Source organism: Naegleria fowleri (assembly GCF_008403515.1).
Source record: "Naegleria fowleri strain ATCC 30894 chromosome Unknown tig9, whole genome shotgun sequence".
Lineage (NCBI taxonomy): Eukaryota > Heterolobosea > Eutetramitea > Acrasida > Naegleriidae > Naegleria > Naegleria fowleri.
In genome coordinates, this window is record NW_025407941.1 from 31,666 (window position 1) to 51,887 (window position 20,222).

General features: G+C 36.5%; 7 protein-coding genes across 7 annotated transcripts; 3 read left to right on the forward strand and 4 right to left on the reverse strand.

The window, feature by feature from the left end:
* Window positions 1-630: 630 nt before the first annotated feature.
* FDP41_011204 (uncharacterized protein) lies at window positions 631-2,080 on the reverse strand (the record flags this gene model as incomplete). The annotated part of the gene is made up of 2 exons (XM_044701587.1): window positions 631-1,853; window positions 1,957-2,080. 2 exons carry the CDS (start codon window positions 2,078-2,080, stop codon window positions 631-633), a joined length of 1,347 nt encoding a protein of 448 aa, XP_044566987.1.
* A 180-nt stretch (window positions 2,081-2,260) lies between these two features.
* FDP41_011205 (uncharacterized protein) lies at window positions 2,261-4,415 on the forward strand (the record flags this gene model as incomplete). The annotated part of the gene is made up of 2 exons (XM_044701588.1): window positions 2,261-2,474; window positions 2,542-4,415. The coding sequence occupies 2 exons, from the start codon at window positions 2,261-2,263 to the stop codon at window positions 4,413-4,415; spliced, it is 2,088 nt and encodes a 695-aa protein (XP_044566988.1).
* A 153-nt stretch (window positions 4,416-4,568) lies between these two features.
* Window positions 4,569-5,840, reverse strand: FDP41_011206 (uncharacterized protein; the record flags this gene model as incomplete). The annotated part of the gene is made up of 2 exons (XM_044701589.1): window positions 4,569-5,000; window positions 5,070-5,840. The coding sequence occupies 2 exons, from the start codon at window positions 5,838-5,840 to the stop codon at window positions 4,569-4,571; spliced, it is 1,203 nt and encodes a 400-aa protein (XP_044566989.1).
* Window positions 5,841-6,002: 162 nt separating this feature from the next.
* Window positions 6,003-7,064, forward strand: FDP41_011207 (uncharacterized protein; the record flags this gene model as incomplete). The annotated part of the gene is made up of 1 exon (XM_044701590.1): window positions 6,003-7,064. The coding sequence occupies one exon, from the start codon at window positions 6,003-6,005 to the stop codon at window positions 7,062-7,064; it is 1,062 nt and encodes a 353-aa protein (XP_044566990.1).
* Window positions 7,065-7,253: 189 nt separating this feature from the next.
* Window positions 7,254-8,522, reverse strand: FDP41_011208 (uncharacterized protein; the record flags this gene model as incomplete). The annotated part of the gene is made up of 1 exon (XM_044701591.1): window positions 7,254-8,522. The coding sequence occupies one exon, from the start codon at window positions 8,520-8,522 to the stop codon at window positions 7,254-7,256; it is 1,269 nt and encodes a 422-aa protein (XP_044566991.1).
* A 632-nt stretch (window positions 8,523-9,154) lies between these two features.
* Window positions 9,155-10,250, reverse strand: FDP41_011209 (uncharacterized protein; the record flags this gene model as incomplete). Its single annotated transcript, XM_044701592.1, has 2 exons — window positions 9,155-9,520; window positions 9,675-10,250. 2 exons carry the CDS (start codon window positions 10,248-10,250, stop codon window positions 9,155-9,157), a joined length of 942 nt encoding a protein of 313 aa, XP_044566992.1.
* A 478-nt stretch (window positions 10,251-10,728) lies between these two features.
* FDP41_011210 (uncharacterized protein) lies at window positions 10,729-19,774 on the forward strand (the record flags this gene model as incomplete). The annotated part of the gene is made up of 2 exons (XM_044701594.1): window positions 10,729-11,219; window positions 11,305-19,774. The coding sequence occupies 2 exons, from the start codon at window positions 10,729-10,731 to the stop codon at window positions 19,772-19,774; spliced, it is 8,961 nt and encodes a 2,986-aa protein (XP_044566993.1).
* Between the last annotated feature and the right edge of the window lie 448 nt (window positions 19,775-20,222).

Consider the following 20,222-nt stretch of genomic DNA (forward strand, 5'->3'; position numbering starts at 1 on the left):
CAAATTGTATTCCAATCATTTCAAATCCAGACAAATCTTATTGGAATAGCTATATCCAGAAACTCCATACATGAATTTGAAATGAAAATGTAGCTGGAGGATTGTTGCAAAGGCTCCAAGCTCATATTGGTGCTGATTTCAAAATGAATCATGATACAAATCGAGTACAGACGGCTTGGTTGTTTCATCATTCGTCGTCAATCATGAGGATGAATGCAGAATTGTATTGCACTTATAATCCTCATTGATTTCTGTAAGAGGTTTAAACTTCATTCTCATTAAGGAAGACAACTTGCTCATATTACACGTCGTTGTAGGCCAGCGAAAATTGATGGAGGGTTCTCCGAACAGAACGTTTGACTGCTTTTTGAATAAAACTTTTATTCAAATTCAATCTATGTTCCACGTTGCTGTTGGTGCAAGTGCAGTGATTGGTGGTTTGTTATTATTAAGAGAATTCTTTAAACCAAATAAATAACCTTCAATATCTTCTACAAAACATACATATTTGGACTGTCGATAATCATCATTTGGAATACTTGAATGTGCATGGGGATGATATCGATTCCTATGCTTCTTTGAAGTGCAGATGTATTCTTTACTGCCGTGTGATTGGCATGCGAAAAACTCTCATCTTATTCGAATCATTTTCTGGCCATTGATATCAATCACAGAGACATCACCATCGCCAATCATGTCTCGAATATGAAACATGGGATTGAATATTGTATTCTTGAGAGGTCTTTGAAGGAGAGAGTGAACCATAATTTCCTTGAATTGTTTTCTTTTCAATATGGAGAGAATTTCTTTTCTTCCATTGTCAATGTAGAACATGAATTGTGAAAGATTAGGAATGGCAAAGTAGAAGGAGTCTATATCTTTGATAGTTAATGCACCTATTGTCATGAGTAAGGTAATGACTTCATCGTGTTTTGAATTTTGCTTCTCTTCAGTTTCGTCTGGAAATAGAAAATCAACCAATTCGGATTTTTCAATAAATGGTTCCGTCACATTGGGGAGAACATTTGCACAAAAGTTAGAAATCACTTGTGCCAGTTGTTTTTTCATTGTTTCACTCATCTTCCTTCTCGATTCTTCTTGATTTTTATACATGAAATAAGGTATACCTGAAATAATTCGAGAATCATCCTCTTGTGAGTTTTCATATTGTTGTTCTAACTGTGTTAAATAATTTTCATGTTGTTTCTTGATGGTTGAGATATAATCCTCTGTAAATACATATCCGAAAATATCCTTATACATTTTTCGATCTATATAGAATCTTCTAATTTCATGACTTTCAATCATTTCATTTAGAGTTTTTTCTATTTGTGTTGGAGTTTGATTGGGAATTATGTCCTCATGAAACAGAAAATGTTTAAGAATAATGGGAGGAAAAAAGAATTTCATCTTGTGCTTGCAACTGAGAATGGCAGTGTCAATTTCTTGTCGAATTTTGAGTAATGCAATGTGAGTGTCTGAAAATTGAAATGACTCTCCCTCTTCTAAATAGCTGACAATACTATCTAAATTTGAAGAGACGTCTTGGTTTGTCTCAATTTGTTGCTGCTGCTGCTCATCGTGAATAGTGTGCCTATTCAATTCGGATGTCGTCGAAGACTGTTGTGTAACTTCTTTAATTCTTGAATGCTGTGAGGCGTCTTCACATGATGATGAAGCAACGGTAGAGGTCAAATCACTTTTCGGAGAGGTTCTTCTTCTTGAAGGTGATTTAAATGATCTCGTTGTTTTGGGTGACGATGATGACACAGTATTTTCACTCAAAGAATCCAATGACGGAGAGTTCAATCTCTCTGAATTCAAACCAGTATTATGTTCATCAACGTTGAAGTCTGTTTTTGCAATGTTATTCTTATTATTATTTGTATTGATTTTTCTCTTTTTCAATTGAGTAGTGGTCGTTGTAGTACTTTTTTTCAGAAGAAGGTCTATGACCCGAACAAGCCATAATTAATTGAAGTTCCGATAATTCTTCGAGTTCCGATCTCTTCAGGCCTAAAGCTTTGGCCGTTTTCTTCTTCTTGGAAGTGGGAGCAGAAGGACTTTCTTTTAATGGCATTTTTTTTGGAATAAAAAATAAATATTAAAATTAAATAGTAATGTTCACATCTTCCTCTTCGATACAACACAAGCAACAACCATAATTTCAATACATATACTGACATTTATTATTCCATCTTTTGAAATTATTATAAAGATGCTCAGCGAGTGGCATGAGTTTGATAGATTACAAAAAAAAATGAATGAAAATCTCAATTCAGGACTTTCTCAACCTTCGGTTCAATATGCTTCTCCGATGGACGCATTATTAAATTCAGCACTCTCTCTTCGGGGAGTTTGGATCTTGGATGAACAACGACAGAAGGTGTTATTTTCAAGAAGATTTACAACGGTAGAAAAGAGAGCCTTGGAATTGATCCGAGCACAACATCAGATCGGAATGGATGAGAGTAGTAGGTATTCTTATTCTATGGTTGCAAATGGATTTATCTATACAATGATAATATTATTGTTGAATAGAATCAATTGTTTTCTCGACACAACAACTGCAACCACACACAACTGGCAAGTCATTTCATTCTTTACCGTTATCAGCCTCTATTTCCGATTTTGATGATGGATTTTTAGTGGAATATTTCAGACTAGCGAGAAAACAATACGAAACACTTGCTGCTTCCACGGGCGGATTATCGATGCATGCACAATTATTTAAAAATTCCACACAACAACCAAAAATTCAATCGTCAATTTTGGAAACAACAGAAAGGGAAAATAATGAATCCTCGTGGAGAGTATTCATGAAATTATTGGAAGAGAATTATGCAATATTTTCAATGAACACAAAATTTGTTGAAAAGTATCATTTGGAAGAACAATTAATGTTATTGTCATCAATGGGAGCAGATTCTATTTCAGCAGAGGATGAAGATCTTTCAATTTTACTACCTATAGAAGTATCTACCAGTGCGAATACACAAGGAGGTCATAGCTCTCTCAGTGTCAAGTATCAATCCGCCGACAGGATAAAGTCACCCACCAAAAAAGGGTTAAAATCACCCAATGGCAAAAAACATAGTTCATCTGCTCGAGGTTTTTCTACAAAATCAAATAATAATTCTCCCAGTCTTAACAATTTATTGCCTGGTTCGGGAAGTCAAATTTCAGAGAGTGACAAGAAAGGAAGCATTCCGACTCCTCCTTATATTTTCCCATTCGTTTCTATTGTAGTGGGAGGTGTCACCTTTGTTGCACTCCCACTGATAGTTCCAAATTCCTCAGTACATGATTCATTTATTGAATTTTCAAAACTGGAAAATACTCTGGAATATCCATCCATATCTGGTGCGTTTAGCTTCTTGCAGGATCTTTCATCAAACTTTTTCTTGGCCAACCAGAAGCATCAAAAGTCTTCTGAAGTAACCAATTATATGAACATGTACATTAGTCAGTGTGCTCCATTTGGAAGGCCTTTGGATTCAGCACCATCCAATGTTCATCTCTTACTCACAAAACCATTTCCAATGGATGATCCAGAGTTGGCATTTTTGAGAAGACCCTCATGGAAAGCTCATTCTCTGAAATTCGATCAACAACGCATTCATTTCATTATTCGTGAAAATATTTTAAGTGCTCAATTTGATAAGAAGGACATTCCAGATGAAATTTCATGTTTTGGATCGGTTCTGTGTAGTGCAGAAATTGATGGATTTTCAGATGTGACTGTGAGCTTGAGCGAACTACGTAATACGAGACATTTTTCAGTGCATTATTGCTGCCGAGATCATCCAGATGAGATGTCTAACACGGGATGTGAATTTGCAAGCTTGTCATTTTCTCCTCCCTCTGGTGCATTTGTTTTGTGTAAATACAATATTGAAAATGTGAGCAAACCACCTGTGAGAGGATATTATCAAATGAGAGAATTGGCTGACAATAAGGTTGAATTTTTACTACAACTTGGTATTGATTCAGTTGATTGTCAATTTGAGTACTGTAATGTAATTATTCCATTTCCCAACAGAACAGAAGTGACTGATATTTCCTATCAAGCAGTGCAAGGACAATTAACAAAAGGAAAAGGAAAAAATAATTTAGTATGGACCATTGGTAACAAGTGGAAAACAAAAGAGTTGTCACTTTCTGGAACTCTGACTTTTAATCAATCAGATACCATATTGAAGGATGTTTCCGATCCATTTTTTGTGAATAAGAATTCTCTGGTTCGACTGCAGTACAAATTATTGAACATGTCACTGAGTGGGGTTGTGATTGATCCAAAGACTGTTTCTCTCAATTCATCTCTCAAGTTAGAGGCAGTTACCATCAAGAGAGAGATTGTGGCTGAAGATTGTGTGATTTACAACTCGAGAGGAGACGTTAGACATGTTCAGTAGCTTGAGATTTTGAAATTAAATAATAGTAATAATTTGACCAAGAATACAGTGATCGACTGTCCTTCATTGAACGTTTAGAGTTTTAATTTATTAATAATTTCGTTTCAGAATAAATAGCGATCTCCATGATGCAGTACAGAATCAACATATCCATCATTTGGTCAAATAAATCTTTTCAAGTTTGGCAAATGCATTCTTCCAATCTGAAGACATTTCTTTTTCTGCAATTTCATTCACTTTGGTGACCACTCGAAATTCCACATGATTTCCATCTCCTGTGATTATGTGTCTATCATTCTCCCACGTGAATAAACAAGTTCCTGCAAACTCTGCAAGAGGATTAATTTCAACAATTTTCACTTTTCCATCAATGGTTATTACAAGGTCAACAATAAAATTTGGAATATCAATCACAGAATTGTCAATCACTTGTTTATACAAGAATTTTGAAATCTGCTCACTAATCTCTTTCTTATTCTTTTCAATATGAGGAAAATATACATAAGGATTGTATTGTGTTATACCAGTAAGCTTTCTATTGAATATGAACGATCTAAACTCCATAGCAACATCGAAATCATTGAACTATTGTTGAACATCAATTACCATTCGTTCAGGTGTCAAAAGTCATGACAAGAGATTGGAAATACTCACCTCTCTTAAAATAATTTCATTGGTTTTTGTACTGTGATTGTATTGCCCATTTGCAATTTTCACCAATTCTTGTCGAGCTCTCTCCGATTCAATCAACAACTGAACTGCATCTTTTCCACATTTCAATCGAAGAATCGATGTACTAGCTCTATAAAGAGCATACAATTTTCTATTACTTTCCGTTACGAAATCAATATGCATTTCCTTTTCCATCTCACAAATTTCCTTATAGTGCTCATACACTCTCTGTACAAATCCAATACGACTGGTGGCTGCATCTTTTGGTGACATGGTTGCCAAACGACAGAAAAATCCATTTTCATAATTCGTGAGCTTCTTCACTGTTTGATCAATTTTCTCACAAATACGATGAAGAACTTTTCTTCGTTTCACGAGAATTGTCTGATTTTGATCATGATCAACACGTTCACTCTTCCATTCCTCATATTCCATATAAATATCCTTCTCCAACGATTTCATCATTTCCTGAACACTCAAATCTTGTTGAAACTTGCTCACAAAGTCCTCATGTTCGTCCAACAAGGCTTGAGCCTCTTCCGAGCTCAACTCAACACTCACCGACTGAAACGTAAAGGCTTCAACCGCCTTGTAATAACGATCAAAACTTGTTTCCGATAAGAGCCGATCATAATCTTGCTCCGTTTCGCAAATGTGTTTCATGAGAGCACGATGATGAGAGAGATCCATCGGATTGACTTGAATGTGTTTGAGAGAAATGTTGCCTTGACGAATACTTTCTAAGAAGGACATTTTTTTGAGTGTACAAAAAAGGTGTTGGTGATGAGGAGGACCCAGAGCTTTAAATTATTCTTTTTGTAAAAGCCTGTTTAAAGTTCCATGTTCTTGCATGAAATCAAGGAACCGTTCAAACTTCAAAGTGGTGAACTTGGACGAAAGTTTAGATTCAAAAAAATGCCTTTTTGGAACGTTATTTCATCGTCATCATCCAAGAAGAAGAAGAGAAAGGAGGAAGAAGAGCCAACCGAAGAAAAACTTCCAACAGGATGTCTTCACCATAAGAATCATGAAAAAACAGCCACTGGTGCAATCACTTCCGATGAGAGAATGAATTCCGAAACAAATAATCATCATCATATTAATAATGAAAAGATAAAGATCATTGAGATTGAGCATTTACCATTGATGGAGAACGATCCAAAACATTTATTAAAAATTGTACACATGAGTGATAGCCACCGATTTCATGAAAATTTGAAGAATTTTCCTGAAGGAGATGTATTTATACATTCTGGAGACATTTCCCATAAGAGTGAATGGAAAGATTGCGAGAATGATCAGATCCAGACGAAAGAATTAGAATCTAATTTTAAATGTGCTCCTAGCGTAATTTCATTCAATAAGTGGCTTGATAAATTACCTTACAAGGTGAAAATTGTAATTTTAGGAAATCATGATATTGGATTTAATGGAATTTCTCCAAATTTTATACAGCAAAAAATATTACCAAATGCCATTTATCTTCAAGATCAAGCAGTAATTATCAAATACAAGGGAAAACATTTACTCAAAATTTATGGAACGCCATGGACTACAAGCCGAAATATGGGATTCAGTATGAGTCATTCATTGATCGATCAAAAGTGGAAAGAAATTCCAGAAGATGTTGATATTTTAGTGACACATTTACCTCCGTTTGGAGTCATGGATTTGGCTGGTGGCTCTGAACCGCAACAATATTGTGACTATTGTAAAAAGAATCACAAGTATAGGAGACATTGGGGAAATGTGGCTTTACGAAAACGGGCAATACAGCTCAATGAAAAGGGAAAATTGAAAGCACACTTGTTTGGACATGTTCATGAATTCCATGGATTGGAAATTGAAAGACATTCGAAAGGCAAAGTTCCATTAATTTATTCCAACGGAGCTTCTGTTACTAATCATAATGACACGGACGTTAAAAGTCCTAATGTCATTGAGATTGACATGGATGAAATACCTGACAAGAAATGAATGTAGTTATTCGAAGAATTTCTTAATGTAGAGAGCTTTGGGTCCCAAAGGGAAAAAGAGAAAAATCATTCAATTTCACAAGGAGTTATTTCATTTGGTAGTTTAACAAAGCCATCACTATCTGTAACTTTTAAATAAATACCAATTAAGGATGTTGATGAAATTGAATAATTAGATAATTTATTCTTCTTACTCATCGTCTTCAGAACAGGAATCATCCAAATCTTCCACCAAATCATCCACCACTCCTTCCTCTTCTTCCTTGTCATTTTGAGTGAAATATTCTCCATATAAATCATCAGCAGAAACCACCTTTCCAGAAGCATCTCCTTTTTCTTTCAAAGATGCTTCCTGCTCTAACTTTTTTAAATACTCTTGTTGCACCTTGACAACTTCGAGGCTATTATTGCAATTCGAATATGCTTCCAATAGATCATAATTCAATTCAATGAATGAGTGACCCCATTTAAATTTTCCAAGTAATTGTTTCGCTTCCTCTTTCAGTCCACAAATATACATGGTCGCTGCTAATGCTTCAGCACAGCTCAATTTCAATGGTCTTCCATAATTGACGGGATTTGCAGCCACAAGATACGGTAATAATCGATTGTTCGGTGATTTGAGTTTGTGGAACGGCACTTGATCGAGTTGGTTCCATGAGCAGTCCACTACACATGCTCCATGCTCAAGAACAACGTCCCTATCGGCCTTTGAGACTGATTGTTTTCCTTGTGGTGTCAGCACGACTCCTCTGAAATGGCAAGAAACTGGCAAACTTCTCAATAATCTCATTCTTTCTAATTTTTTGCCGGTACATCTTTTCGAGTCACATTGCTGGAAATCCCACATGGCAAGGTCAATGGGAAAATTAGTAAGTTTTTTCTTGGGCTGATCCGACGATGCTGCTGAATGTTGAGACGATGATGCCTTTTCCTCTTGTTGCTGTTTTCTCAATTTTTTCTCTGCTAATCTTTCCAAACGAATTTGTTTTTTTGTTTTTTTTTCTCTTTTCGGTTTTTCTTCTTGGTTCTCTTCTTGTTCATTTTCTTCATCATGTTCTTCCTGAAGAGTTTCCTCATTTCCACTTTCCGAATTATTTTTGGCATTCTTGGATTTATTTTCTTCGTCATCATTATCTTCCTTTTCTTCACTCACAGTTTCCTCCTCCTCCTCCTCTCCATCATCATCATCATGCTCCTCCTTATATAATTTCTTTTTACTATAATTAATTGCCGATAAAGAACTAGTATCTTCATCCAAGCCTAGGGATCCCGATTCAGCGTCCAACATGGTAGCGGCTTTATAATATCCACCATATCCTCCAGCTTTATATCCTCGATGATAACCTCCTCTTTTATTGAATCCGCCACCTTTTGCAGCAGATGATGACTTGCTTCCTCGTCCCGAACTGTTGTTGTAATAACCGTCATCATCAAAGCCTTTTGACTTTTTTCCCATTTTTTTTTTAATAATCACTGTCCACCCGTTTATTGTGATTTGGAAATTCAAAAATTGACGGAAGAAACGAATGTCCGCCAATGAATGGATTTGATGGACCAAATCAAACAAAACGTTCAGCATTTGTCAAAAACTCAACTTATTCGTTTAAGCAAAGTAATAGATGAGGACAGGTTGCGGTTGTTTAATGGTTCATGGGGTTCTCTTTAAACTCGATTCGATCATGAGGTGTTACACTTGCATGACCAATTTGTTTGAATGGTTTCCAATCATTGATGGCCTTACTTGAACTCTCATGTTGAAACATCTCCACTCGATGCATGAGATCTGCCTCTCCAATGATTAAATAACCACTCCTTGTGAGCCCAAATATTTCGATTATGATCTTTCAAAGAGTGTGACTTGAAAAACATTTAGTGGACCATCCATGTTAAATTTCAGATCTGCCCAAAAGCAGTCTATTCCACATGGATCAAATCACTTGTAAACGAATAACATTGGCTCCTCTTTAAAGTAAGGAAAAAACTTCATTGGAATATAATCATGTTGAGTGGTGAATCAAAATCTTCGTCATTTTCACAAAGTGTCGACACATGCACCTATATAATAATAATTCAAACATTTTCATCCGATCAGACACTTTCATTCAGAGCAGGATAAACAGATCTTGGATAACCACCTTCAGAAAATACATTCACCACATAGGAATTTCCATTCACCACCACATTCGATAATAATTTCTGATGACCTTTCAAATGCTCCAAATGTGCCACCGTACACAAGGCCATGAAACATTCAGGTGAAATACCAACCCAAAAACTACCACAGGATTTAAAGAGAGGTTGTTCATTCTCGTTGCCATGATGTGTGTTGTCTTTCTCCTCTTCTTGTTTGAAACGAATACAGACATAATCGGGAGTCGTCTCCTTGTCCAATCGTCCAACGAAATTGATCATGTCTTGGCCAGTAAAGTTGTCATTGGAATCATCCACGAGATACTGTGTAAACAAATCAACAACAGCAATGCAAAATTGTGAGTCATCCACATAGGTGTAATATAGATATATTTTCATAGATCATTGTAATATATATATGGATATATACAACAACAAAGTGTGAAATTTATCATGTTGTAAAATTCTGACCACTTACCTTAAACCAAAAATGGTATCCACTCACATTCGAACCATTCTTCTCACCAACCACACAATGTTCAAAACCACTCAAATCTCTATTCTTTCCCAAATCATACTGAGTGAACCAAATCTCATAAAGCTTTTTTTTCACTTCTTTCTTTGTCATTTTCAAATAGTCCTGAGCCAATACTTTCATACATTTAGTTTCCAAAATGGAATCTAAAAAGTTTGAAATTTCACTCTCTTCTAGTGGAGTGTTTTCTTCTCGATCGAGTTGATCCAAATTATAGTTATCGAACAACTTGTAAATCAATGCATAGGTCTTGTAAGATGTTGTTGACGACGCTTCTGTGATGAATTCACGAACACTCGAGAGTACATATTGCTTTTTAGTGGAATCGAATTTATAGAGTCGGAATAAATTGAAATTTGGATTTTGTTTTTTCCTTTGAGTACTGCAAACGAGTGTAATGAATGGAGAGACAAATTGAGTGGGTTTTGATGAGAAGGGAGTGAGTCGATTTTCATCTGCTTGCCAGATCTTGTCGAAAATGTTGTTGTTGGTCGAAGAAGAAGGTGGCAAGGATGACATTTTTTGTGAGTGATGGGTTCATGTGAACCTTTGCTCTTCATCAACCATTTTTGAAAAAATGAAAATGACTGAAATTTAGAGGAGATTAATTCTCGTTTGTGGAAATGGGGAACACATTTCGAGAAAAAGGCTCGGAATGTAATCACATACATTGATAATGGGTACCCAATGTAGAAATACAATATACGTAAATGGTACTAGAATAGAAAGATGTTCTTCAGAATTGTCATGGCAACGACCAGAAGAATGTTTGGAATTTTCATATATATGAACATCACAAGTGGATGATATTCATCTAATTTCATCAGGAAATATTATAATTTTTAGATTTTATTTCTCGATTATTATTGAGGTCCACGGAACGCAGCTCTCTGTTTTTGAGTGAAGGCGATCAACCAACGACTCTACTCGATAGTTTGAAACAAACCCCAAAAAAGAAATTACCATCTTTAGATTCTCTCAAAAAAACCACAACAACATGACAACAGCCCAACGACTACAATCCAAACACTCATTTCCCTCCCCTCCTTATTCATCCTTCTCAATGCAACTACTCCTTGTTCTTCTTCTTCTTCTTCCTCTCATCCAATCTCCTTTCCACTCCACCACCACAACCACCACATCAAGAACGGCACAATTTCAAAATTTCGTTCTTGGAGATCCTTCCGTTGTAACTCTCCCTTATTGTTCCGTTCTCTCCGTTTCTCCCAATAATGTAGTCATTCCAAGTGGTTCCATGTTGACTCTCACCGTTTCTCATCCCAATGATTTGTACATGCCCACACTCTCCAAAACGAGTATGCTTTCACAATTGGATGCCTCAACCTTTGCATCGACTGCTAAAAATTGTTTTTCTCTTGTAAATGTTGTGAATGTGAATGATTTTCTGACTGCGTCAGATGTGAAGGTCGCCAATAGTAAAACCATGACTGTTGTCTTCAATTCAGTTGGTACGAACAAACAATATAGGTAAGTTCAATGATTTAGAGGAATGACGAGAATTCTGATGTTCATTATTATCATCGTATGAAATTTGTGAAATGTCTTGAAATAGTCTTCGAATTAACAATTGCTTTGCATACACAAGGAGAGTGATGGCCACCTTCATTGAATTCATCCCACTTCCAGTCATTGTTATTCATGGCTTTTCCACAGGAACGAAAACTGCTCTCACATTTACACCTAGTGTTTCAAGTAGTACACTTTTTGCATCCACATGCATGGCCAATATTCCAAACAAAGTATTAAGCTATCAACCAATTAGTGGAACTGCTACTGGTCCATCTAATATTGTGAACAATCCTGTTGTAGATATGAGTTTAGGATCGAGTGGAAAGTTATTACTGGGAGGAAAATGGAATGCAAACGACCTCGATATCATTCTCAATCAAGTTACCTATCATGGTTACAATTACAAATTCCTTCAAGATATTCGTATTGAAATGAGAAAACCCAATGCCACATTCGTAAGAATCCCTCTAAAATTTAAGAGACATATTAGTCTAGCTTCTGAATGGGTGACATTGGACGCTTTCGAAGTCTTACCAAGAAGAGCAGCAGATCCATCCGAGTTGGAGTTTTGGTTTAATAATTATTTTGTGGATAAAACTGTTTCAGATATTCAAGTGACCATAGATCCAAATGTTGCAACTGTGTCCATTGTTGACGCAACAGGAGCGGCAGCTGTTACGGATGTGAATATTTTATTGACCTATAATTATTATCAAGCAACATTTTATGATGTGGACAGTAACCCAACCTTTCAATTTACAATTAGTGATGGAGTGTTAACTAGTTTTCTAATGACACAATACGCAACAATATTCCAATGTGCTCTGAAAAAACGTAGAAACATGTATCAATATTATGCACAAACTGTGTATCATTTCATTGGATACTCCTCTCATCATAGAATGTTAACTTTCGACACAGCAAATAAGTGGTATAGTATTGGAGCCTCAGTGAATACGAGCTCTCCAATGTTTTCACAAAACACAGTGTCTTTTTCAGACTTTGTCAATACAAACACACAAAACCAAAATGGAATCAAGGTAACCTTAATGGAAAGTGCTGCCACTGATTATGACATCAATTTTTACTCACAAAATTATTTGGTGTCCATTCCTCATCATAAGGAGCCATTGGCCACTTCTCCATTAGATTTCACAATTTTAGACTCAACGGATATGAATTCTGGAATTCTTATCACACAAGAAGATTTTCAATTACAATTTCAACAAGATCCAACTGCAAACTGTAACCAAGATTTAGATTCGAATATTGGAAATCAATTGAAGTACTTCTTTGAATCGTATGATCACACCATCATCAAACTTCCAGAATATAGTCAAAGACTTAATTTTTCAAGCAGCAGTGTTGCATTAGGGGCTGATAAAAATTCTCTAGAAATGACCTATTCCAATGTGGGATATTTTCAAGATTTTACTATTGAAATGGACATGTCAATTATCCAATTTTTAGAACCAAGAATCACAAGCAATGATTATTCATTTACAGTGATTCCGGATACCACTCCATTCATGGAAACAAATGCCACCCTTCTCATCAATATCACTAACAGTGGTGGTGTCGAAGGCACATTTGTTTTGAATGTCACATGTGCAGCTCCAATCGCCATTGTAAATACTCAGGGAGGATATCGAGTGCTCACCATTGCACCAACAGCCACATCTTCCGTTTTTATCAATGTCACTAGTGAAATTATCAATTCCCTACAGCTCGTACCATGCTCTGTTACCATTCAAATTATTCGAGAAGAATTATGGAGCTACTCAGACAAATCTCTCACTATGCAACACAATATTACCATTGATCATGGATATTTTGTACCTCGATGTCAAGCACGATATTATGAACCCTATGTGTTTGTGGAGAGAGTTGAATTAGTGAAACCAGAGTTTACACGTAATTCCTCACTCTCTTTTAGTAACATTGTCATGGTGCAGCTAAAGAGTAATGGAACCGATCCAATTTCAGCAACCATTAAGGCTACTTTAGATTCTATCTCGGGAAATCCATTCCAAACCTATGATCAATATCGGATGGCTCTTTCTCCCAGCAATGACCCTACAATTCTCAATTTTACCATTCAGAGCAACGCTGCAGTACAAATTTTAACAGAGCGATTAGATCAGAAAATCTATAACTTTGTGTTGAACATTTCTCTGTTAGAGGACTATGTCTGTTGGTCCAATGTGGGAAAAGGAGGATTATTCAATTTTTCATTTCATGTCGAGTATCAATGTCCTTTGGGCTATACAGATACTTTGTGTGATATGCCAATTTGTTTTGGACACAACTCTTCCGATAATGCAACATGTAGTTCACATGGACGATGCGTTTTACCTGACACATGTGAATGTGACAACAATTACATTTCTGAAAATTGTTCCATTCCTGTTTGCTTTGGAATTGCATCCAATAATTCCAATTCTTGTCATGGGCAAGGCATTTGTGTGAGTGCCAATAATTGTTCATGTTTTGAAGGATTTACAGGAAATGAATGTGAAATTCCAAAATGTTTTGGAATTCCCGCTGATTCGCCTCTTGTGTGTTCTGGACATGGCTCATGCCTTTTCAAAGACAATTGTTCCTGTCATGATGGATATGTTACCGAAAATTGTTCACTCCCTGTTTGTTTTGGATACAACTCTTCATCTCCTCAAGTGTGTAGCTCCCATGGAGTGTGTCTCTCTCCCAACAATTGTTCATGCCATGAGAATTATGTATCATTGAATTGTTCCATTCCTGTATGTTATGGAATTAGAGCAGATCATGAATCATTGGTATGTTCAGCGAGAGGACAATGTCTCGATGCTAATTATTGTCAATGTAGAGAGGGTTATTTGGGACAAAATTGCAGTCTCTCTCTGTGTTTTAACATTCCTTCAAATGATAGCAGTTTGGTGTGTACTTCACACGGAGTTTGTCAAGATTACAATCTCTGTCAATGCTTTGAGGGTTATGTTTCACCAAATTGTTCAGAATCTGTGTGCTTTGGTATCAATGCAACATCTCCACATGTGTGCTCCTCTCATGGCATGTGTATGTCTCCAGATGTTTGTGATTGTGATATGAATTATATTTCTGAAAATTGTTCCATTCCAGTTTGCTTTGGAGTGGCCGCCAACGAAAGTCACACTTGTTCAGGACATGGCCAATGCATGAGTGCCAATAATTGTTCATGCGATATTGGATACACTGGAGAAAATTGTGAAATTGCAATTTGTTTTGGAATATTGTCGAATGACACATTTAGGGTGTGTTCCAATCACGGAGAATGTGTTGCATTCAATAATTGCAGTTGTCATTCAGGATATATTTCACATGACTGTTCAGAACCTGTTTGTTTTGGTCACAATGCAACATCTCTTTTGGTGTGCTCCTCTCACGGTGAATGTGTGGCTCCAAACAATTGTTCATGCCATGAAGGTTATGTTTCCTCAAATTGTTCAATTCCATTGTGTTTTGGAATTCGATCAGATAATTTTTCACATGTTTGTTCAGGTCATGGCATTTGTCAAGATTATAACAACTGCCAATGTAAGGATGGTTATGTTTCACAAAATTGTTCAGAACCAGTTTGTTTTGATATTAATGCTACTTCAAGACTTGTTTGTAGCTCTCACGGAAAATGTTTGGCTCCCAATGAATGCAAATGTGATGAAAAATACATTTCTGAAAATTGTTCCATTCCAGTTTGCTTTGGAGTGGCTGCAAACGAAAGTCATACCTGCTCGAAACACGGCCAATGCATGAGTGCCAACAACTGTTCTTGTGACGAAGGATATGCAGGCGACAACTGCCAAATTCCAATTTGCTACGGTGTGTGGGCAAATAATACAGTCCATGCATGTTCTGGACATGGTGACTGTGTGAGTTTCAATAATTGCAGCTGTCATTCAGGATATATTTCACATGACTGTTCAGAACCTGTTTGTTTTGGTCACAATGCAACATCTCTTTTGGTGTGCTCCTCTCACGGTGAATGTGTGGCTCCAAACAATTGTTCATGCCATGAAGGTTATGTTTCCTCAAATTGTTCAATTCCATTGTGTTTTGGAATTCGATCAGATAATTTTTCACATGTTTGTTCAGGTCATGGCATTTGTCAAGATTATAACAACTGCCAATGTAAGGATGGTTATGTTTCACAAAATTGTTCAGAACCAGTTTGTTTTGGTTTTAATTCCACATCTATGCACGTATGTAGCTCACATGGTGAGTGTGTAGCACACGACGAATGTTTGTGCGCTTCAAACTATACTTCTCCAAATTGCTCCATTCCACTATGTTTTGGAAAAAGAGCAGACGATCCGTCTGTTTGTTCCTCGCACGGTCATTGTGTGGAACCAAATGTTTGCTCATGCAAAACAGGAACTTACGGATCTGCATGTGAAATTTCAGATTGTTTTGGAATTTTAAGCAATCAATCAAATGCTTGCAATGGAAATGGAATTTGCACTGATTTCAATCTTTGTGAATGTTTCTCGAATTTTACTGGACCCACTTGTTCCATCTCTGCATGTTTTGGTTTCGCCTCAAATGATTCTCGTGCATGCAGTGGTGGACGGGGAGAATGCCTTGGGCCCAATCAGTGTCAATGCCACGAAAATTATTTTGGAACTAATTGTGAAATTTCAAAGTGTTTTGGAATTTTTTCCAATCAGACAGAGTTGGTCTGTTCTGGAAATGGACAATGTGTGAATTCTGATCAATGCAATTGTACTGCTAATTATGTGGATGCTAAATGTTCAACACCTGTTTGTTTTGATTTGAACACATCTCACCCAAATGTGTGTTCTTCACATGGAGAATGTGTGGCGCCAAATAACTGCTCCTGTTCACCAGAGTATACTTCTGAAAATTGTTCCATTCCAAAATGTTATGGAATTCGAGCTGACAATTTTTCACATGTTTGCTCTGGACATGGCATCTGTGTGGATGTGAATACTTGTCAATGTGACAAAGGATACACGTCTCATGATTGTTCTGAACCGATTTGTTTTGGATATAATGCTTCTCATCCTCAAGTTTGTAATTCTCATGGTCGTTGTGTTTCTAGAGATATGTGTGAATGTCATGAAAATTACACATCAGAAAATTGTTCCATTCCAATTTGTTTTGGAATTCCAGCCAACCATTCCAATCATGCATGTCATGGAAATGGAGTTTGTGAAAATGCCAACAATTGCTCTTGTTTTGAAGGATTCACCAGTTCGAACTGTTCCATACCAATTTGTTTTGGTATTCGCGCCGATCACCACTCAGAGGTTTGTTCTTCCCATGGCGAATGTATAGCTCCGAATAACTGTTCCTGCATGAATGGATACACTTCTCACAATTGTTCCATACCAATTTGTTTTGGAAACAAGGCAAATGAAGAAAATGCATGTTCGAGACATGGATTTTGTGTTGGACCCAATCAATGTGAATGTCTTGAAGGATATATTGGCTCAGAATGTGAAATTGCTCTTTGTTATGGCATTCCATCCAATGATACGTCTCATACTTGTTCTGGGCATGGAGTTTGTGAATCGTTCAACAATTGCACTTGTGATCCAGCTTTTGATGGAATGAATTGTGAAATTCAAGTGCAAAATAATCAATCAGCAAGCCATAACCAAACAGGTGCAACCAATGCAACATGTCCACAAGTAAATGGTTTGGTTTGTTCTGGAAATGGAGAATGTCTACACAATGGAACTTGTGCATGTAATGAAGGATATGTTTCACACAATTGTTCAGAACCTGTGTGCTTTGGATTTAATGCCACAGATGTTATTAGAGTATGCAATTCACATGGTCGATGTATTTCTCGAGATGTTTGTCAATGTGACAAAGGATACACGTCTCATGATTGTTCTGAACCGATTTGTTTTGGATATAATGCTTCTCATCCTCAAGTTTGTAATTCTCATGGTCGTTGTGTTTCTAGAGATATGTGTGAATGTCATGAAAATTACACATCAGAAAATTGTTCCATTCCAATTTGTTTTGGAATTCCAGCCAACCATTCCAATCATGCATGTCATGGAAATGGAGTTTGTGAAAATGCCAATCATTGTTCTTGTTTTGAAGGATATTATGGACCTCAATGTGATTTAGTGAAATGTTTTGACATTCTTTCTGACCATGCATCAGAAATATGTAGTGGAAGAGGAAATTGTTCTCAAACCAATGTGTGTCAGTGTGACACGAATTATTTTGGATCGGATTGCAATCTCACAACATGCAATGGTATTGTCAGTAATCACACTTCATCGGTTTGTAATGGTCGAGGAACTTGTTCCAGTTTCAATACATGCACATGCGTTGGTGGATATTATGGAAAGTGGTGTGAAATGTCATTGTGCAATGTATCCTCATGCATTCATGGACATTGTGAAGGCTCGTCTTTTTGTCAATGTGATCCTCATTGGACAGGTGACTCGTGTATGACACCTACTTGTTTTGGAAAAAGTGCAAATGATCGCTCCGTTTGCAATGGAAATGGAAATTGTACAGACATTGACGTGTGTAATTGTACATGGAATTACAAAGGAATACAGTGTGATATTTTACAAATTGGAGTGGACGAATGTAATTTATATCCTGTCATGACATTGAAAGAATCCGATTGGTTTCCAAAATTATTGAATTTTGATTTAACGAAATCCATATCTAACAATAGCACGGCCACTGCTACTCAGAATGTGTGGTTACATTCGAATGTGGAATTTAGAGAGAATATTCCATACAGTAGTCTTCTCCATTTGAATAACAAGTTTAATTATCAACTGTTGATTGAGAATAAGGGAAAACGTTCCTTCCAATTTAGAGTTCATTCATATTGTAAAGAAAGTGGATCGTTTAAGCAACTTGGTGTACCATCTATTCATGAACAAGAATTGTTACAAGGTGCAACTCAAACTATTGAGGATGTGGACTCATTTGGATTTGGATTTTATTTCACAAATTCACAATTTAACAAATTGGAAAATATCACATGTTACATTCATGCAGAGTTTCTTCCTTCTGGAATGTTTGAATCGTGCCAGAATGCGGATCAATCGCATCACTCTTTCAAACAATTGCACAATATTTCGATAATTTTTGAAAACGTGAATTCTTGTCAATTTATAGACGAAGAAGACGTAGCCCTGAGTTCACAAATGGATTCATCGAGATTGATCAACACGTTTGAACATTATGAGCCCATTTTTAAAGAACTCTTATTGCAGCAGTCAACATTCACTGAAAATACCACAGTGAGTACATCTCTTCAAAACAGTGAATCACCAAGTATTATTGAAATTATGAATATATTTACACAAAAGAGAAACAATTGGATCATCACACCTTTTGATCTCAATAACAGCACCATGATGGCTGCTCATTTGCTATTAACAGCACAAGTTTCGAATTTGGAAAATCAATTTGGAACCTTTCTTCCAACATTGTACTGTAAAGATGAAAGAATTACGAGTGGTCTTGAATTCACAGAACAATTTAAGAAAACTCAACCTCCCATCGTTCTGTATAATGATATGAAAAGTACATTTTTCCAGTTTAATGTCACCATTCTAAATTTTACTGGAAATATTGATTTTGGAAGAGTGAAAGGAGGAAAGGAAGGAATAGCTACTGTCTCCATTGATGACATGGATTTGAATTGCACATTATTTCTCATTCCTAATCCAGAAACGTGTTGGTTGTCCACTTTATCAACATCAATTCAAGAGGCTAAATCAACCAATTCTACGAAGAGAAAATTTTTCTCCTTCGATGACAAGAAGTTATTTAAGAATCTCATGTCGAAATTGAAATTACCACTTGTCTCTGGAGAATTTACCTTTCTTCAAGAAGTTAGACCTTTCGAAATTGGTGTTGTTGCTCTCACTTACACGTGCATGAGTTTGGGATTTGCCTCAATTTTATGTGGCACAAAAATTCCAAGAGATCGAAAACATTCACTTCTCCAATTGGTCGATTTTGTCAATGAAAAAACCAGAAAGAAATTATTGGCCAAATTCAACAAGGATTCACAAGGACAGGGTGAAAGCGAACCCATTGTGACAGAGTTTTTATGTGAAAATTGTGGTCACCGTACCTTGAAAAAAGCCAAATATACCATTCAAGTGGAGAGTTATCAAAAAGAAGTCTCCTTCAATGTATGTGAGAGTCAGAACTGCTTTGATGCACTCTCTTCCATTCACAATATTAATTATTCGAGTTGTTACAAATGTTTTGATTGCGAAATGGGATTGGAATTGAATGAGGCACCTTTTTATGGAATTAATCTCGATCATCTCACGAGTTCTGACATGATACCTCCTATCATGTCTCAATCCATTTTATTTTCCAATAATAACTACCCAATGTCCACCACTGAACATGTTGGTGACGACCATCATATCACTCTCCAAGAATGGAACAACAATGATGAACAAGTAATTGATCTCTTGTATGGCGGTGAAGAGGGAGAAGAGGAAGATGATCATCCCATTCTCTACACTGCTTAATGGAAATACCGAAATGTTGTTCAAACGTGACGACTTTAAACTGATCCTTAGATTTTGCATGTGGCACCACTTATTGAGATTTCTAATGGCTGCGAATCTCCAGCAGCAATTTCTGTAAAGATTTACAAACATCAATAAATGAAGCACACGGTCATTATACATGTGCATCATGGTCGCCGTATGTTGTTAATCATTTCATTTAATGGAAAGTCAAGAACCAGAAGAGTATGCTCTTTATCATTTATGTTCAGTTAATTGTGAGTGTTTACTATTTACAGGAGAAGGATCTAGACTAGAAGATAATCTTGACAATCTTTGAATAATCCGGATCAGGTCGTGAAGATTTCCATCGAACAATGAACGCGATGTGCTGGAACACCCATAGCTATCTTATGAAATGTATCTGTCGAGAGGTTGGGGCCGAGATGATGACTGTTTCCAAAGCCTT